Here is an 18,137-nt window from a genome sequence, read left to right as displayed (position 1 = left end):
ATAGACCACTTTCTGTGCAGGGGCTTGTATAGACCACTTTCTGTGCAGGGGCTTGTATAGACCACTTTCTGTGCAAGGGCTTGTATAGACCACATGTAAAGGGGCTTGTATAGACCACTTTCTGTGCAGGGGCTTGTATAGACCACTTTCTGTGCAGGGGCTTGTATAGACCACTTCCTGTGCAGGTGCTTGTATAGATCACATGTACAGGGGCTTGTATAGACCACCTTAGTCTGGCAGAGACCCTGTGATTTGCGTTCTTCCCTGCGCCCTTCAGAAACGCGGCGATGCGAATCCTAAGGGTCTGGACGTTCGATTGCAAGTGATCGGTCTGATTTCTGCTTGATCCGGGTACTTTACAGAACTCCACACATCCGTTACTCAAAACAAAAATGACAAACCATAGCCAGATAAAATGAAAAATGAAAAATAAAAACATATCGCTTATATAGTCTACTAGCTACTAGGATAATATTCACTTCGCCCAGTAAGATAGGTGTTTCTTTTGATGGCACTACCTTTTGAATATTCATATCCTTACAAGAACTGACAGTCGATGCTGTGTCTGGAAGCGCGTGCTAACGGCTAGCACAGCGTATCCCTCGAATGCAGGCCCATCGTGCGCGCGCACAAAACAAGGGCACAGCGACTGTGGAGCTTTCGAGCTGTGCAGGGCCGGCCAGGGGATCACGCGTGGCAGGGGCTTGTATCATTGTGTACAGACCACCCCTCTGCAGGGGCTTATATGGTCCATCCTCTGTGCAGGTGCTTGTATAGTCCACCCTCCCCCGTGCTTGGGTTGTATAGCCCCCGCACTCTGATTGGTTTATGCAAATACTGAGGTACTAGAAATAGAGGGTAACACAAGGGCCATGACATTCGGCTTTGTTGATCCTGGCGGAGCGAAGGTGACTGAACTCAAAGTACCGTATCAGCTTAACCATGGACGACGACGAGTGCGAATGGGATGATCTGTCGCTGACAAATTCCCAACTGGACACAGTATTTGCGTTGGCGGACCAACAATATGAAAATGCTGTAAGTATTTATTTAATTATTCGTTTATTTATCTATTTATTTAATCTATTTCCTTTATTTTTGTGGTAGATTTTTTTTTCAGGGATCGGGGTTCCGTACTGTTGTGTTAGTGTTGTAGAAGTGACAAATCCGTGCTGCATAGGCATGTATGGCGCGTAATCGAGGCCAATATTCTAACTCCCAATTTTCAACTATACAACTCGACATTCAACATTCAAACTCCCCATTTCCAACTATACAACTCGACATTCAACATTCAAACTCCCCATTTTCAACTATACAACTCGACATTCAACATTCAAACTCCCCATTTTCAACTATACAACTCGACATTCAACATTCAAACTCCCCATTTTCAACTATACAACCCGACATTCAACATTCAAACTCCCCATTTTCAACTATAAGCTTACAACTCAACATTCAACTACCGAACTCAACATTTGGGATTGCTATTCCCCATTTTCAACTTTCGAACTCCACATTTTCAACTCTCGAACTCAACATTTAGGATTCGTATTCTCCCTAGGCATCCCTAACTTGCTTCATTGTAGTTACCCACGTTTTTCCTTCTGGGCTATATACGTCAGAACGCGTCATAGATACGTCACATGACGTTTCGGAGTTTTAGAGTTATTCCTATGTGATGTTCTAGAGGGTCCAAAAGTATGGACCGAAACACTTAACCACGCATGCATGCTCTTGATTAGACGACATGATAGCGACCGAATTAGGCCTAAGTGATGGCGGAGGTCGGCGTAAATCTTGATAGCATCACAAGTGCACTTGTGATGCTATCAAGATTTACGCCGACCTCCGCCATCACTTAGGCCTAATTCGGTCGCTATCATGTCGTCTAATCAAGAGCATGCATGCGTGGCTCGCCATGGCTTATTTTAAAATTAACAACTCGCTTGTTAATTTCCACACTATTACAGCCAAAACACAACTCAAACACTAAACTAGCTCTGCATGGCAGGGCTTAGCCCAATCTGATTAAAATCAGATGTAGAGTACGGCGACGTCTCTGTACTTGCACGGTTTTCTCTTGCTGTAGTGAGAGGCGACAGCAAGAGAAAACCGCGCAAGTACAGAGACGTCGCCGTACTCTACATCTGATTTTAATCAGATTGGGCTTAGCCCTGCGTACGATGCTGTGTGTTCCGCTACAGCTAATCGCCTGGTGAGCGGGGCGATTAGCTGTAGCGGAACACACAGCATCGTACGCAGGGCCGGGCTAGGCAGGGCTGTGTGTTACCGGCGTTATACGGCCTCCCACCACATGTAGGCCTAGTGGGAGGCCGTATAACGCCGGTAACACACAGCCCTGCAATGCAGAGCTAACACTAAACACACCAAAGCACATACAAGACGAGATGGCTGATGTGTGAAGCCACTTTCCCTTTATTACACCGTGACCACTATGTTCAACATCATGTATTTCACGTTGAGCGGCTTGCACCAGCTGGACAATATGCTCACTACACATTCAAATGCCACTTAACTGTGAGAAAAGTCTAACAAGACTCTCACACCTACGTGACACATCTCCCCGTCTGTCGGGCTGGTCAAGGTCAAGTAGCAGCCTAGACAAACTACCACTGATGTGGTCACTAGCGAACCCGGTGTCGTCCAAAATTAACTGCGAGGTCACCATATGTTTGGGACTCCCTAACAAAGTGATAAGTAGTTTCATGTAAAATGACACCTACGATTTTTTAAAGTCGTATTTGACTATATGTATGCTAATTTTGGCTTGTGTTCGCTGGCTAGTGGTCTAGGGGGACCTATGACTTCGATAGTTGAAAATGGGGAATACGAACGATGCTGAAGTTATTTTCGTATTCGTTTTCGTATTCGTTTTCGTATTCGTATTCGTTTTCGTATTGGAGTCACTGACAAAATTTTTTATTTTTAGTCCAAATTTCGTACGTATTATATAAAACTTTACAGAAGTCAAAGTGCTTTTTATATGACAATATATCAATACTTCAATATTTGAAAATGTCAGTTGAAAAAGATCCAATCTTTTTAGGCCCTAGATTGAAAGATATCGTTGCTATCATTAGAGGAGAGATTTTAAAAACAAACGGCCAGTACACAGGCACTCCTCAGCTGGGTAGTCTGTTGAATAGATCGATTTTCGGCTCGATCTATCGATCCCGTAGTCGATATGCGCGCCATTGTAACCAAAATACTCACTAGGTTACAGTGGCGGGCATACTGACCACGGGATCGATAGATCGAGCCGAAAATCGATCTATTTAGCAATCTACCAAACTATTAGCGCCTGTGGGCCAGTAGTCTTTGGAGGAAAGATTTTTTAACAAACATCATTTTCGTATTCGTATTCGTATTCGTTTTCGTATTAACTTCTATCACAACAACCAACTTCAACATTCTGTTGACATCATTAGTATCGATAATGGAAATTTAGCTGACCCGCCCAATTTGACGAGTTGTAAACTTAAAAGGTAATTTTCTTGTTTTAAACTGATATCTCTGAGAAAGTGATCGTCATAACGACAGTTAGGCCCTAATTCAGGCTCAACGTTATCGCATGCCCGTAAGTCGAAATTTTAGGGGCAAACCTTGGACCTTGAAAATATCAGAGGCTTTTGTAGTGTCACGAAAACCTTAAAAATTATATATATATGACATGCTATATTTAGACTGCTGTCGCAAAGGAAAACGAGATGAATAAAATGGCATCATAGGCCTATGTCCCGATCGTACATTTGGTTTCCCTAATAAAGATTAAATTAATGTGTGAGCTGTTGTCAGAGTCTTTACTTGAGTACGGCCCATCTCTTTTTCTTTCCTTGCGTTTGCGTCAACTGTCATTGCCAGAACATGTTAATCAACTTGTGTTATGATAAGATACACCAGAATGCATGGAAATTAATTTGTATCGCGAAATGTCGAGAAACACCTGTATTCTATGATAAATAGGCTTCAGCTAGTCTACTAGCTGTCGCAACTGGCTCAATCGGTTTCCGTCATTTGTTACTGTGCGATCCAGTTTTAGTGTTACGCAGTTTGCCCCGCTCTACAACTCCGTTCTGCAGGTCACTCCAAAAACTTTCAGCAGTACTATTTTGGGGGACCAATTAAGCCGCTAGCCGTAGATAGCTACTTTTTTCAACAAAAACTCTGAATAGAAATGCAGCAGCTATCAACTTTCGATAGATATTTTGTAGGCAAGAGAACAAAACTCAAACGTATATGCGCATTGAATCCGCTGAATCCTAGCTGTGATATCGCAGCGGTACTTGTGGCGTGTATCGAACTCGCTCGGGTCATTGAGGTCATCGCCACAGTCCCATCCATGGTCTGTTCATGGAAGTTTTTACATCCATGGTCTGTTCTACATAATTGCAGTCGCTACCAGGCAGATTTGCCATGATATTTCAACAAAGTTGCTTGCTATTTAGACTAGCTGAAAACAAGAACCTTTATGAAACATGCTAATCTAGTCCAAGCTTGATGAAATCGATGCTTTGATCTGCTTTCCAAAGGACGATTTCCGGAAATGGTCTAGCCGGTCACATGCCACTAACGCAAATATTCATTACGCACGTGAACGCATGAAACATGTTGCAGTTACTGGTTGCTTGTTTTCCCTTGTCAGCTATATTTTGATGACATTTTATGCTGGGATTATGATTGGTTCAGTTGAAATGATGTGACAGCACTAAAACTGCTTCTGATACTTGATTGGATTGTAGTAAAATTTATCATTAATTCATGGGATATTTTGACAGATCATTCAAGATAACATCAGCAGACACATTGGCAGCGCTGTGCAGTGGAGAGAACGCGCTCAAACTTTTGGTAACTCCGCTCAACGGCTATGCTTATTCAATGCGTATTTTGGGGTCGCGGCCTTTCGGGACAATGCTCCGTGAACACTGAGCGAATACAATTTGATCACGTATACGGTATGGAGAAATGTCTTGAAAAAATTCAGTCGCAATCTCATAAAATTTGGTCGCCTATGCGACTGAAAATGGTCGCTACTTTGAGCCCTGATTGAATGTAATACATGAATTATCGGGGTCCGGTTTTATGTTATTATTGCTCACATCTTTTCTCTGAAAGTTAAACTACCTATTGTGATTGATTTCTGTTACTTTCTACCCTGTAGCAGCACGTACAACTTTGTCGTAACTTGCAATTTTGTAATTTTTGCCTTACCGCACTCACCGAGTTTTGTAAAGTATTGTATTGTTATTATAAATTTATTTCAGGTCTACGTAGAGCCATGTCGAAATGAAGTAAAATACTTGAAATACAAATTGTAAATGGATATGAGTATTCTAAAGTGAGTCCCAAAAGGATGACCGGATATAACAGTTTTCACATTTTTTTATTTAGATGGTTGTCCTGGACAAGTCCCCCGTTCATCATAGCTTTCAACAGTCACCCGTTTTGCAGCGCCTCACAAAAATCTGCCCTCCCCGCAAAACAATGGTACAGTCCAGGGCAGCTCCTTTGCATCCGCTCTCACGAGTCCCATTACTTGGCACTGACCACCTGATTTCGGGGTGCATCCAGCTGCCCGGTCAAGAGACATGGCAAGCGAAGATGCTGCCTTACCAGATCCCAACCGATTTTAAGTATGTTTTTTTCAAATAAAATGAAGTGAACAAATTCTTTAAAATCTACAAATGCAAATTTATGTAAATTTAACCAAATTTGGCAGATGAAATTACGAATCAAATTATCACTTTATTTAAACCTCAGTAAATATCGTATATTGCACGTTTCATACCTGAAACCTGGACTAAAAATAACATTTTCTGTCAGTGACTCCAATACGAAAACGAATACGAATACGAAAACGAATACGAAACGAATACGAAAATAACTTCAGCATCGTGGAATACGAATCCAAAATGTTGAGTTCCATAGTTGAAAATGTGGAGTTCGAAAGTTGAATGTGTGGAGTTCGAAAGTTGAAAATTGGGAGTTCGAAAGTTGAAAATGTAGAGTTGTATAGTTGAAAATGGGGAGTTCGAAAGTTGAAAATGTGGAGTTGTATAGTTGAAAATGGGGAGTTCGAAAGTTGAAAATGTGGAGTTGTATAGTTGAAAATGGGGAGTTTGAATGTTGAATGTCGGGTTATGGGGAGTTTGAATGTTGAATGTCGAGTTGTATAGTTGAAAATGGGGAGTTTGAATGTTGAATGTCGAGTTGTATAGTTGAAAATTGGGAGTTAGAATATTGGCCTTGATTACGCGCCATAGGCATGTAATCAAATTGGCATAATCTAATTTCATGTCAGTTTTTTTCTACATATTTTATGTAAACTATTTTAAAGTGAGAAAGGAATTTCTTTAAAGGAAAATGTTTCATGTAATTTTTCATTTTTCATTTCTACAGAATGAGTCGCCTCTGTCGGAATCCCGCCAACCCGTTCAACAACCAGTATTGGGATCGCCAAAAAATCATGATCATGATGTAAGTAACATTTACAAATACATTTATTGTGTTGTCTGATTACCCTTACCCCTACACGGAAACGTTTTCCTCGCTGTAAAAAGAACCAAATGCAAAATAGTTGAAGTTGGATAGAATTTTCATTTCAAATTCGATGCCGCCGGGCCGTGCGTGATCAAAATCAGTGCATGTAAACACTGTGTGACGTAACGGTGTATACGGTACGGTACGTGCATTGCACTCTGCATGTCGATCTTGTCATCAGCCATCCATGCCATGCCATTGACCTGTCACTCGGTGCGTGGTCAGTCGACTGGGTTGAGGTCAACGGTCTTTTGCAATACTCTATTACATGTATTAGCCAGCCAGCCACACGTAAATACTGTATGACCTTCTCAAAATTAGGTCATGCGCGACCAGGTTGTGATGATCTACCATGCAGCAACTTTGTAGCAAATTTTTGATTGACAGTCAAAGTTTGCTGTGCTGTGCTGTGGGGCCCGGGGGAAGTGGAAAATTCCGTCTTTTGTTCTGCAACAGACAAACCGTCTGGCCGGTATCTGGCTCTGTTTGAGCGGGGATCCCCCCTCCAAATAAGATAAATAAATAAAAAAACACGAAGTCTGGAGTGCACTCTGCAAACAGTAATTTGGCCATGGCCAACAACCAAAAAAAGTTATCACCTCTTCCACCGGACCGTGAGGAATATGTTTATAAACAACTTGGAATTTGAACTGTTGAAGTACACCGTAGTGTGTAGTGCTCGAGAATTTCTGTGATACGCGCGCACAGGCGACCTCGATCAGGTCATGATTAGTTATTGTATGGAGAATTCAACTTTTGTGTAAATTTCTGATCGATAGTTACTCAGTGTGCATCCGGACATGATCACAGGGAGTTCTGTAATGGTAGTGTGTTCGTATACTACGCATAGACATTTTAACAGATCAATAAATTTTATCGATCGGTCTTTGAAATCTCTTCAGGCGTCTTTCATTTTTGCGCTGTCATCCTTGTAAAAAAAAATCTCGAAGCAATCTGTGTATTCCTATTTAAAAAAAAAACAAAAAAAAACACGCACAATTATTTCCTGAAAATCAAGCATGTAAAATTTTGTATTCCTTGTGACAGAATGGTGAAATTGTTTCTTTTTTGTATCTTTTGCTTTTGGAAATTGTCGTTATGCACTGAACAGGGCTCTCGCCTGCACGGATATATGTACGCACTGCACGTTTGTTTATGGTTTCATCATGCGTTGACCTCTGCAGACTGTACATATAACTGAAGTAGGTGTTCAATCTAACTGTTTTGAGTACACAAAATATGCTTTGTTCTGGTTGCTCTGTGTATTATTTTGTGTGTATGTGTTTCTAAAGAGGAAAAGTGTAGGAGGAGAAAAAAAAAATCATAATCATACTGAGTGTGTGATTACATTTATTCTATTCTAGGACCTCAGTAAATGCATGATATGTAATGATGATGATGAGGATAGTGGTGGTCTCAATCAATATCCGTAAGTTAAAATTTTATTTTCATTCATTCATTAAAAGAAATAGGGGGAAAAACAGCAATTGTATTCCTTGACAACTCTATATCACATATTTAATGAACAAAAAGTAATAATAGAAAAAGAAATAGGGAAAAAAACAGCCAATTTTATTTCTTGACAAACTTTTATTATATATTTACTGAACAAAACAGTAATGTTAGAAAATCAGTATTCATGATTGCTCTGCCTTTTCTGTAAAAGTAATATTTTTCTATTTTTTTTTTTCAGACGGATTCCGCATAAACCGAGAAAGAAGTACATCAAACTCAGTAGAAATCTTGTCATGGTCAAGAAAACATGGGATTTTCCATGGGGAGAAGAAAACAGTATTGGGGGGTCAACATCAACATTAACTGGTAGTAGTAGTAGTTGTTGTAATAGCAGCAGTAGTTATAATTCTCATAGCAGTTGTAATAGTAGCAGTAGTTATAATTCTCATAGCAGTGATAGTCATAGTTCCCATGATAGTGACAATTATAGTTCTCATAATACTGATAGTCATAACACAGATAGTTATACTTGTAACAGTGATGATAGTCATTTTACAGGAAGTTGTGATAATGTTGCCACACAAGATTTTACTGTAAATTTAAAAGACCTGCTAAACATTCCTCATTGCCCCTCAAATATTCAAGATACTCAGTGCTCATCAAATTTTTCTGTCCCCATAAATACCCAAGAATTTAATACCGAATGGCAATCCCTCATCTCACATAATCATCAGCCTTCCACACAAAGTTCTTCCCCCTCATCACATCCAACACGTCAGATTGGCGAGGGGTCAACTGATGACCTGCCGTCAGAAGATTCACCATCAGATGAAGACAGCGGCGCAAAGTATTACAGCATCATACGTGTCCGTGAACGACAAGTGAAGAAATTCAATGCTACAGCTCATGACTACGAGATACGATTCAATGACATCCAACCGGTGCGTGGTTTCGTGCAAGTGATGGTGGTGCTACAAGATGTCTTTGAGAGTATTATTAGCCGACTCACCCATGGCATCTCTCCCAGGGACAGAGTACGCATTACACTTGAAAGTGCGTCCCTCCCCTATCAAATCTGGTTACCTTTTTCCCCTGTTCAAGAACTGACTGTGGACAAAGTGTTGGGCGAAATTGAACGTGTACTGCAGTCCTATGAAGAATTCACCCTTGATGACAGTGTTCATATCAACTTCATACATGTGCATATGCCTGTTGGGACGGGAAAGAAGTGGGGATGGAGACCTGTCGACTTAGCCCGTCGCCTCCGACTGATGAGAAGCGTCATTCGCATCAATAATACCGATGAATTATGCTGTGCACGAGCGATAGTAACAGCAACAGCCCACATCAACCGTCACAGTGATCCAGGATGGAACTCTGTGCGACAGGGACGACAAGAGCAGAAGCGACGTGCATCCGAACTCATGGCCAAAGCAGGTATTTCAACAGGGTCATGCGGACATGAAGAACTTGACAAATTACAAGCTGTCCTTCCATCGTATCGAATCCATGTTATTTCAGACGAGACATCAGGTTCACTTGCTTATCAGGGAAAGACCACCGCTGAACACAATATTTACCTTTATCATCATAACAACCATTATGATGTGATCACATCAATGCCAGCATTTCTACAGAGAAGCTATTACTGTCACCACTGTCACATGGGGTACCAAAACAAACATGACCACATCTGTGAAGTTTCCTGCAGGTGCTGTGGTGTGCGAGCTGTATGTCCATCAACAGGTGATCATGTCTACTGCGAAGATTGCAATCGCTACTTTCAGGGTCAACAGTGCTTTAATAATCATAAAACACCTGGTCCTCGGTCCTCGTATTCAACATGTCAAGTTATTTGTCGCTGCAAGTTGTGTGGTGTTACCATCAATTGGGAAAAACGAAAGAAAGATAATGACCATCACTGTGGTGAAAAGTATTGCAGAGTATGTAAACAGTACCAAGACAGTGACCATTTGTGCTACATCCAGCCCGTCCATGTTAAAAGAAAGAAGAAGTCTACTGAAGATTGTATTCATGATGATAATGGCATAGATTTATTTGACTTTGAAGCCCAAGAAGGAGACGAAGACAGCAGTGAAGAAGAGATGAAATACTATTTCTTCGACTTTGAATGTACCCAAGATGGGGGCGTCCATGTACCCAACTTGTGCATTGTCCAGTCCGAGTCATGTTCATAGCAGGTGTTCTACGGCCCTAACACCAAGCAAGAGTTTTGCGATTGGGCACTCACAGAAGAAAACGCCGTCAGTACTTTCATCGCACACAATCTGCAAGGTTATGACGGACAATTCATACTCCAATACTGCCATGAGAACAACGTTCAACCTGAGGTCATCATCAATGGAACCAAAATCATGCGCATCTTCATCCCCGACTTAAACATCAAGTTCATTGACTCTTATAATTTCCTACCCGTGGCTTTGGCTCAACTTCCTGACATGTTTGAGCTGAATGAACTGCACAAAGGCTACTTCCCTCATTTCTTCAATACAGCAGAGAATCAAGATTACATCGGTCCTCTCCCAGATTCCAGATACTACGGTCCTGATGGTATGAAACAGCATGCAAGAGAGAAATTCCTAAAGTGGTATGAAGACGAAAGATTGAAAAACCGCCCTTTCAACCTGAGACAAGAGCTCGAAGACTACTGCAGAAGTGATGTAGACATCCTGAGGAGGAGTTGTTTGAAATTTCAAGACATGTTCAAACAACAGAATGGTGTAGATCCGTTCAGAGATTGTGTGACCATCGCATCAGCCTGCAATGTCGTTTTACGTAAGAATTTTCTCAAGAAAGATACCATCGGGGTCATTCCAGACCATGGGTACATCCATCGAAGAAATCAATCTGTCATTGCATTGCAGTGGTTAGAATGGATCACATTCAAGAATGATGTCAACATCCAACACGTCCACAATGGAGGTGAGAAGAAAATTGATCGCTATTGGGTAGATGGGTATGATGAAGAAAGCAACACAGTATATGAGATGCATGGTTGCTACTACCATGGCTGTCCTCGATGCTATGAAGACCATGACATTGTCAACACTAAAGTAGAGAAGACGATGGCAGACCTTTACCAAAGTACCCAAGATAAGATGCGATTTCTACGTTGCCATGGCTTTAGAGTGATTGAAAAGTGGGAGTGTGACTTCAAGAAAGAAATTCATGAAAACCAAGAACTGCAAGAATTCATCAAGTCACTTGATCTACATGAGCCCCTTCATCCGCGAGATGCATTCTTTGGTGGTAGAACCAATGCCACTACACTATACCACGAATGTGTTGATGATGAAGAAATTCATTACGTGGATTTCACAAGCCTCTACCCGTATGTCAACAAGTACTGTAAGTACCCTATCAAACATCCTGAAGTCCGCACCAAGAACATCATACTACCCGTTCAGTTGTACTTTGGTCTGGCTAAATGTAGAATACTACCACCCCGACAACTCTACTTTCCTGTTCTGCCTCTTAGAGTGGATAAGAAGCTAATGTTTCCTCTTTGCAGAAGTTGTGCAGAAGCCAAACAGCAGTCACCATGTGAGCATAATGACGAACAGCGGTCCTTTGTAGGAACTTGGACAACGCCTGAATTAGCCAAAGCTGTCAAGAAGGGGTACAAAGTCATCAAAGTGTTTGAGGTATGGCACTACAGAGAAAGAGAAGTGTACAACACAGAATCGCACACAGGTGGGCTCTTTACTGATTACATCAACACTTTCTTAAAGTTGAAACAAGAGAGTAGTGGTTGGCCTTCATGGTGTCAGACAGAAGATGACCAAGATCGGTACATCCGTGAGTACTTTGACAGAGAGGGAATCCTTCTTGACAAGACGAAGATCCAACGAAATCCAGGCCAACGAGCATTGGCAAAACTAATGCTGAATTCTATGTGGGGCAAGTTTGCACAACGCAACAACTTTCCACAGCTGCAGTACATCAAAGAACCTGCAGAACTCTTCCGCCTGCTTACAAGTGAACAACACATAGTCAACAACTTGTCTTTCATCAATGACGACATGGTTGCTGTTCAACATACGCTTCGGAATGAATTTGTCGAGGGGGCTGTCAACACCAATGTTGTCATCGCTGCATTCACCACTGCCTATGCTCGTCTGAAATTGTACGATCTCCTTGAAGCCATTGGTGAACGGGTCTTGTACTTCGACACTGATTCAGTCATCTTTGTCAGCAAACCAGACCAGTATGAACCACCTCTTGGTGATTACTTGGGAGATCTCACCAGTGAACTGGATCCTCCCGGCAATTTCATCACCAAGTTTGTGTGCGGGGGAGCCAAAAATTATGCCTACCGCCTAGCACAGCCTGACAGGAAAGGAAACACCACTCTTTGTAAAGTCAGGGGGATCACTTTAAATTACCGCAACAGCTTAGACATCAACTTTGATGCCATCACCCGTCTTGTGACCACCTGCCCAACGTCAACCATCACCGTAAACAACCCCGCAAAAATCCGGCGTGTTGGATGTGATGTTGTAACAACAAGTGAAAGTAAAAAATACGCCCTTGTCTATGATAAAAGAGTACTGATGGAAAATTACAAAACTCTTCCCTACGGTTATTAAACAGTACATTGTATTTGAAGCCCTCTCCCCCCCCCCCATCCCCAAGAAATATCAATTAATGAATGTCACTAAATATTTGGTAAGTTTCTAGTATTTCACAACATTGTGTTATCAATTTGAATCATTTGTCAGAAAAAGGTATTGCATTTTGCAATTCAAGTGGTTTTAAATATCTCATTCAAAGAAAATTTAAGAATTGTAAATGTTTATACTTAGGCATGAACTCTTTGTAATTTAGTATTGCATTTCAAGTTGTTTTAGGAGGATAATGTAAAGAATTTAGTATTGCATTTCAAGTTGTTTTAGGAGGATAATGTAAAGAATTTTAGTGAAGCTGTTTTCACAATTCTCACGTGTTTAAGCAATCCATCGTTTGAATCTATTGTATAAATCCTATTAAAAAAAAAAACCGTCAAACTTGATCTTGTATACAGGTAGTTTGGCAATTTAAAGAAAAAAGAAATCTGATCAATATTATGATAGATGTATTCTGATCATTCTGTTTATTAGAGTTGTATATTTCATTCATTTTTAAAGTCTTGAAATGTCTGTGTTTGAATTTTTGAGAAATGAAATTTTGCAAATGAAAGAGATAAGAATGTACATTTTACTCCATGAAACTTTAGATATTGACTTTGGAATTGAACACGATAGATCAACAGTTTGATTTGTTTGGGTGTTTTGAGAGAGAGTTCAAATAATCTGTAAATCTCAACTTTCATCTGTAAAAACTTTTATATGTGAACCCAACAAAAGTTCCTGATTAATCTTTTTGTAAAGTAATAAACTGATGTCAATTTAGTTTATTTTAAATGATTCAGAGGCTGGTTTGAATTTATTTGTGAGTGTTTATGTGTAAACCTTTGTTGCGTGAGGAAGCATGTTTGTGTGTGTGTGTGTGTGCATGTGTGTGCATGTGTGGTCCCCTTGCCCCGAAGGCCAAAAAGTGGGACCCACTGCCCCGAGGGCCAAAAAGTGGGCCCTACTGCCCCGAGGGCCACCTGGGAAGATTGGTCTTTGTCGATGAATGAGATCACACGTTTTCCCCTGTTTATGGACTCCCTCCACCCCTCTTGACCCTTTGAAGGCCCCTCGGGCCTTATTTTGCCCTCCCTCTGTCAAGAAATGAGAACATCCTCTCTAGTATAAGCTAGTACCATTTCAGAGTAACGGTAATTTGACATGATGGGTCTCATTCTGCAAACACTCTTGAAGCTGATCATCAATAATCGAGATTTCAATGTTTGCAAACTACAAAATATTTGGTACATTTTACACACTGAAAAATGAAATGTCTAAGATTAATGAAATGTGAAATCAATATAATAAGTCTTTGTTTGTTTGTTTGTGTTTGTTTGCTTTTTGGGGGGGGATTTTTTTTTTTGTTTTGTTTTGTTGGTTTTTTTTTTGCTTTTTTAAAAGCAAGTCTGTAAAGTGTGTCAAACACTTTTTTTTCTGGTAAGGACATTCTAACTCTAAGTATTATCAATTTGTTTTGCTGTATCCAATGAATAAAATTGAACGGAATAAAAAGGGCAAGCCCTTGTTCCACTTTGCAAAAGTATGCTGAAACTACAACAGTTTAGTCTGTTAAAAAAAAAAAAAAATGACTGCATGTGAAATGTATAATGTCATTAAGCCTTTGAGAGCTGTAATTTTTACAACCAAATTTTACTGCCACATTTTGCATTTTTTTATGAATTTTCTGATTTTTTTTTTCATAATTTTCGACCAGTTGGACATATTTTATTGGCTATAGTTTGTTTGGGTTTTTTATTGAAACTTTGGCAAAAATCTGAGAAAAATTTACTGAGGTATATTTTGTAAAGGAGTAAAAATTGACATTGGCGCTCAAAGGGTTAACTTGATAAAAATATCAATGCAGTCTACACATGTACGAGCCAAACAAATAAGCTCATCACTCTGTATCTCAACACCATTACGTTAAGGATTAAAACAGAAATCATAGTTGGTATTAACCAAAAACAAATACTGAAGGGAAATGTCATTAAAAGTAATAGCTCCTTGTCATTTAAAGTCGAAATGAACCTTTGGTGACTTGGTGTTGATTTGTTTGTGTGTGTGTGTGTGTGTGTGTGTGTGTGTGTGTGTGTGTGAATGTGCATGGTCCTTGTGCCCTAAAGGCCAAAAAGTAGGCCCCCCTGCCCCGAGGGCCAAAAAGTAGGCCCCCCTGCCCCGAGGGCCAAAAAGTAGGCCCCTCTGCCCCGAGGGCCAAATTAAAAGAGTTGTCCTGGCCATTGAATTGGATTACACTTGTTTTGATATATGGGCTATGCAGGACTTAATGAAGGCATACTAGGTTTGTACATATACCACAAATTTCTTGTCAGTAAAAAGTATTATTCATTGAGAAAGGAACAAGCGAAAGAATGGTCCTCTTATTTTTTCACTTACTTTTAGCCTGTATTATGATATCTGGCTCTTTTTCTTCCTTTTTTCCCTAATTAAGCTATTAAAATGCAGATGTTGTACTTGCAGACCTTTTCTAAACATGTGGACATCAAACCAATTCATATCAATGAAAGAAGAAAGCTATGGGTAAAAAAAAAATATTCTTAGGATTAGCAGTGTATTAATTTTTTCTATAATATTCAAAAGATTTTTTGTGGGGTGGTGGTGGGGGCTTCAATGTAAAGGAAAAGAAAAAAAACAGTAATTGAAATAAGGTTGTCCAAGTGCATGGTGAGATACCACATACTTCACAAGTTGACATGATTTCCTCATACAGTTGGCTTTATTTCTTCATGTTGACAGGAACAAAACATAACCTGAAAGGTACCTTCTAAGTATTGAATCATAGTTTTGCTTTCAAATGATCTTCAAATGATCTACACTGTGACCCGAGGAATGTTTCTCAGCGACAATAAATTACTGTATCTTTCAGGTATTTGAAAACCTAAATTTCCATGATGAATACTTCGATGACTGCGTTGGAACATACAAGTATTACTAGTGGCCCACATTACTTTCCTAATGTATAGTGCAGAGTTAATTCTAGGACGCGCCATTGCGCAATTTGCGCAAAAAAATCTCGAATGGCCCTCATTTCTACCTTTGATGCGCCACCAAGGGCGCAACATTTTATGAATGGGTCGGTCGATCACGCAGAGTTCACTTAGTTCATACATTTACGTAGCTCCCCGAAGGTCATTACCTCAGTCATAGTGTACCATGTTAAACGATTCAGTTACCCTTCGACCTTTGCCCACTACGGCATATATGGTGGTGCATAGGATGCTGGGTAAAAAGGACTGATGTAGGGGCAATGATGTATTAGAGCCGTGCGCATGTGGTACGATCGATGAATGTAAACAACGGCTCCGCCGCGGCCGCCGCGTTATCGTGAAAAGCTAGTCGCCGCTCAGATTTTTAACGCCAGTACTATATAATAGTTGATGAACCCAGGATGATCGGGCAGTGACTTAAATTGAAGTGTTTGCAACGTCTATCGTCCATACCAGCGAAACGTTGAACACTGCAAGGAAAGCATTCATGCTTGGCCGGCCATATGATCGTTTTGAAGAGCAACACAGTTTAGGTCGGACATATCTCGTTATCCAGAGTAGCCAGATCAGAACCAATGATCGTAAATTTGCTAATACATACAAGTTATGTTTAAAAGTTGATGTATCGATCACTTTATGTAGGTCGTACGGGTTACACTCTCGTGTTGTATCAGTGTGATAATTGTTGACCAGTGCAAATCGGGGGCCACTCGGAGAAATCCTACCGGTGCGCTAAGCTTTGATCATGATCGTTTCAAGTCAAAATCACAGTCCGTAGTAATTTGTGCAGTTGTTAAAGTCCGACATCAATAATTCATCACATAAGTTACATAAACAACTGAATCAAACCAAACGGTTAGTTTGCTGCTATTGTTGGGCCTGTTGCGTATACGGAGCACAACTTTGCTGTAGGCTTCGTTGGTTACAGGTGGCCCAATCTCTAGTATTCTCCTTTTCTTGACTTGATAGACTATGGTATTTTCAGCAGAAAATTCAAGGGTTTTACATGTGTGATCATGACGGCCCCCGATTTTATAAAATGGCCCCCTTGGGACAGGAGTAGGGGCCCAAAGTGGCCCCTTGTTTTTACGTCCTGGAATGAACACTGTATAGTGGAGAAGGTAATAGATAAAAAATTTGAAAAAAAAACCCCCATAATACAATGAGGTTATTTTCTCTTTAAAAATCCATCGACATTATATTTAAAAATATGGCACTGCATAACAAAAATTATTTCAAATTTAGTAAAGGTGACTTAGTTGTGAAGCAAGGAAATGTTGTGTCACAGTCACTGATTGTATCTTCTCACGAACAAAACGGTTATTCTCCCAGGCTTTGAAAATGTCCTTCAAATATGTCCAAATATGAGGCAAGTATTTTTACAGAAATGATAGTCCGTGACGAAAAAACTTTGATGTTGAATGTTTCACAGATACAGTATTCTGGAAGGAGAATGGGTAGGGTGGAGTGGAGTAGATGGTCATCTGTACGTTCCTTGAGACACGATTATTTCACTGGCATCAACCTAGGGATGAGTTTCTAATGATGAAAGTCTCACGTGTACAACCTAGTTATTTCTTGGCAATCAGCAGATTAGAATCAACAACCACCTGAAAAGAAGATAAATTATCAGAAGAGTGTAATGAAATTCATGGAGAGTTGAACAGCTGAATGCATGGAAAAATAAATCTCAATCTGCACCAGATTATGTGATTAACCCCCCTCCCCCATGGATATGTATAAGTATAGTGGAGAAGGCAATCGATAAAAAATTTGGAAAAAAACCCATAATACAATGAGGTTATTTTCTCTTTAAAAATCCATCGACATTATAAAAAAAAAATATGGCACTGCATAACAAAAATTATTTCAAATTTAGTAAAGGTGACTATAACAATTAAAGCAAGTAAATAATACTGAATACAAATAATAGCACAAAATAAAAGTAAAGTATTGTATATCTTATGTGGCTGTGTGTGTTTTATATAAATTTGCTTGCAATTTACATCAGTGGGTGTGATTTGTTTGAAGCTCTTGGTCATTGACAGGAAAGAAATATTGTGAAACGATCAAATCTTAGATTTTTTTCGTTTGTTTGATTAGTCACTTTATTTTAACTTTCACAGTTATCATCATTTTCACAGTTTTTTTTTTACCTTAGGAACACAGGTCTGAAACAAAATTTAAAACAAGTATAAACAATGTGATATAGTAGTAATTGCTTAAAGTATGCAAGCTCTCATTCCAAACACGGCATAATTTCCTTTGTGTTTCAGTGTCACCTTACATTTGGTGCTAAAGTCAATGAACTTTGAACTCAACGCAGAACAACAGTAAAAATTGGGCAGCTAGGCGTTTGCTTAATGCTTACTATTTTGCGTGAAAAAAAAAATCACGTCTGACATTGTAACTTGTTAAAGAAATTGTGATTGTACAGTTTACCACTTTATCAGGATAACAGATTCAATTTTAAGAAACAAAC

General features: G+C 39.9%; 2 protein-coding genes across 2 annotated transcripts; both read left to right on the top strand.

Moving 5' to 3' along the window:
- Nucleotides 1-303: 303 nt before the first annotated feature.
- LOC139131309 (uncharacterized) lies at nucleotides 304-13,445 on the top strand. Its single transcript, XM_070697316.1, has 4 exons — nucleotides 304-1,038; nucleotides 6,424-6,501; nucleotides 7,929-7,993; nucleotides 8,258-13,445. The coding sequence occupies exons 1-4, from the start codon at nucleotides 943-945 to the stop codon at nucleotides 10,215-10,217; spliced, it is 2,199 nt and encodes a 732-aa protein (XP_070553417.1). The 5' UTR covers nucleotides 304-942; the 3' UTR covers nucleotides 10,218-13,445.
- On the top strand, nucleotides 10,395-12,629 carry LOC139132190 (uncharacterized). Its single transcript, XM_070698580.1, has one exon. The coding sequence runs from the start codon at nucleotides 10,395-10,397 to the stop codon at nucleotides 12,627-12,629; it is 2,235 nt and encodes a 744-aa protein (XP_070554681.1).
- Nucleotides 13,446-18,137: the final 4,692 nt, after the last annotated feature.

Source organism: Ptychodera flava, chromosome 4 (assembly GCF_041260155.1).
Source record: "Ptychodera flava strain L36383 chromosome 4, AS_Pfla_20210202, whole genome shotgun sequence".
Classification (NCBI taxonomy): domain Eukaryota; kingdom Metazoa; phylum Hemichordata; class Enteropneusta; family Ptychoderidae; genus Ptychodera; species Ptychodera flava.
The sequence above is the reverse complement of the archived record's forward strand: the minus strand, read 5'-3'. Positions and strand labels throughout refer to the sequence as shown.

Excerpts from the sequence above, each read along its gene's own strand:
- LOC139131309 (XM_070697316.1), top strand. The coding sequence starts at position 943 with ATGGACGACGACGAGTGCGAATGGGATGATCTGTCGCTGACAAATTCC. Across the intron at positions 6,502-7,928 it reads CAAAAAATCATGATCATGAT|GACCTCAGTAAATGCATGAT; the intron begins GTAAGTAACATT and ends ATTCTATTCTAG. Across the intron at positions 7,994-8,257 it reads GGTGGTCTCAATCAATATCC|ACGGATTCCGCATAAACCGA; the intron begins GTAAGTTAAAAT and ends TTTTTTTTTCAG.
- LOC139132190 (XM_070698580.1), top strand. The coding sequence starts at position 10,395 with ATGCGCATCTTCATCCCCGACTTAAACATCAAGTTCATTGACTCTTAT.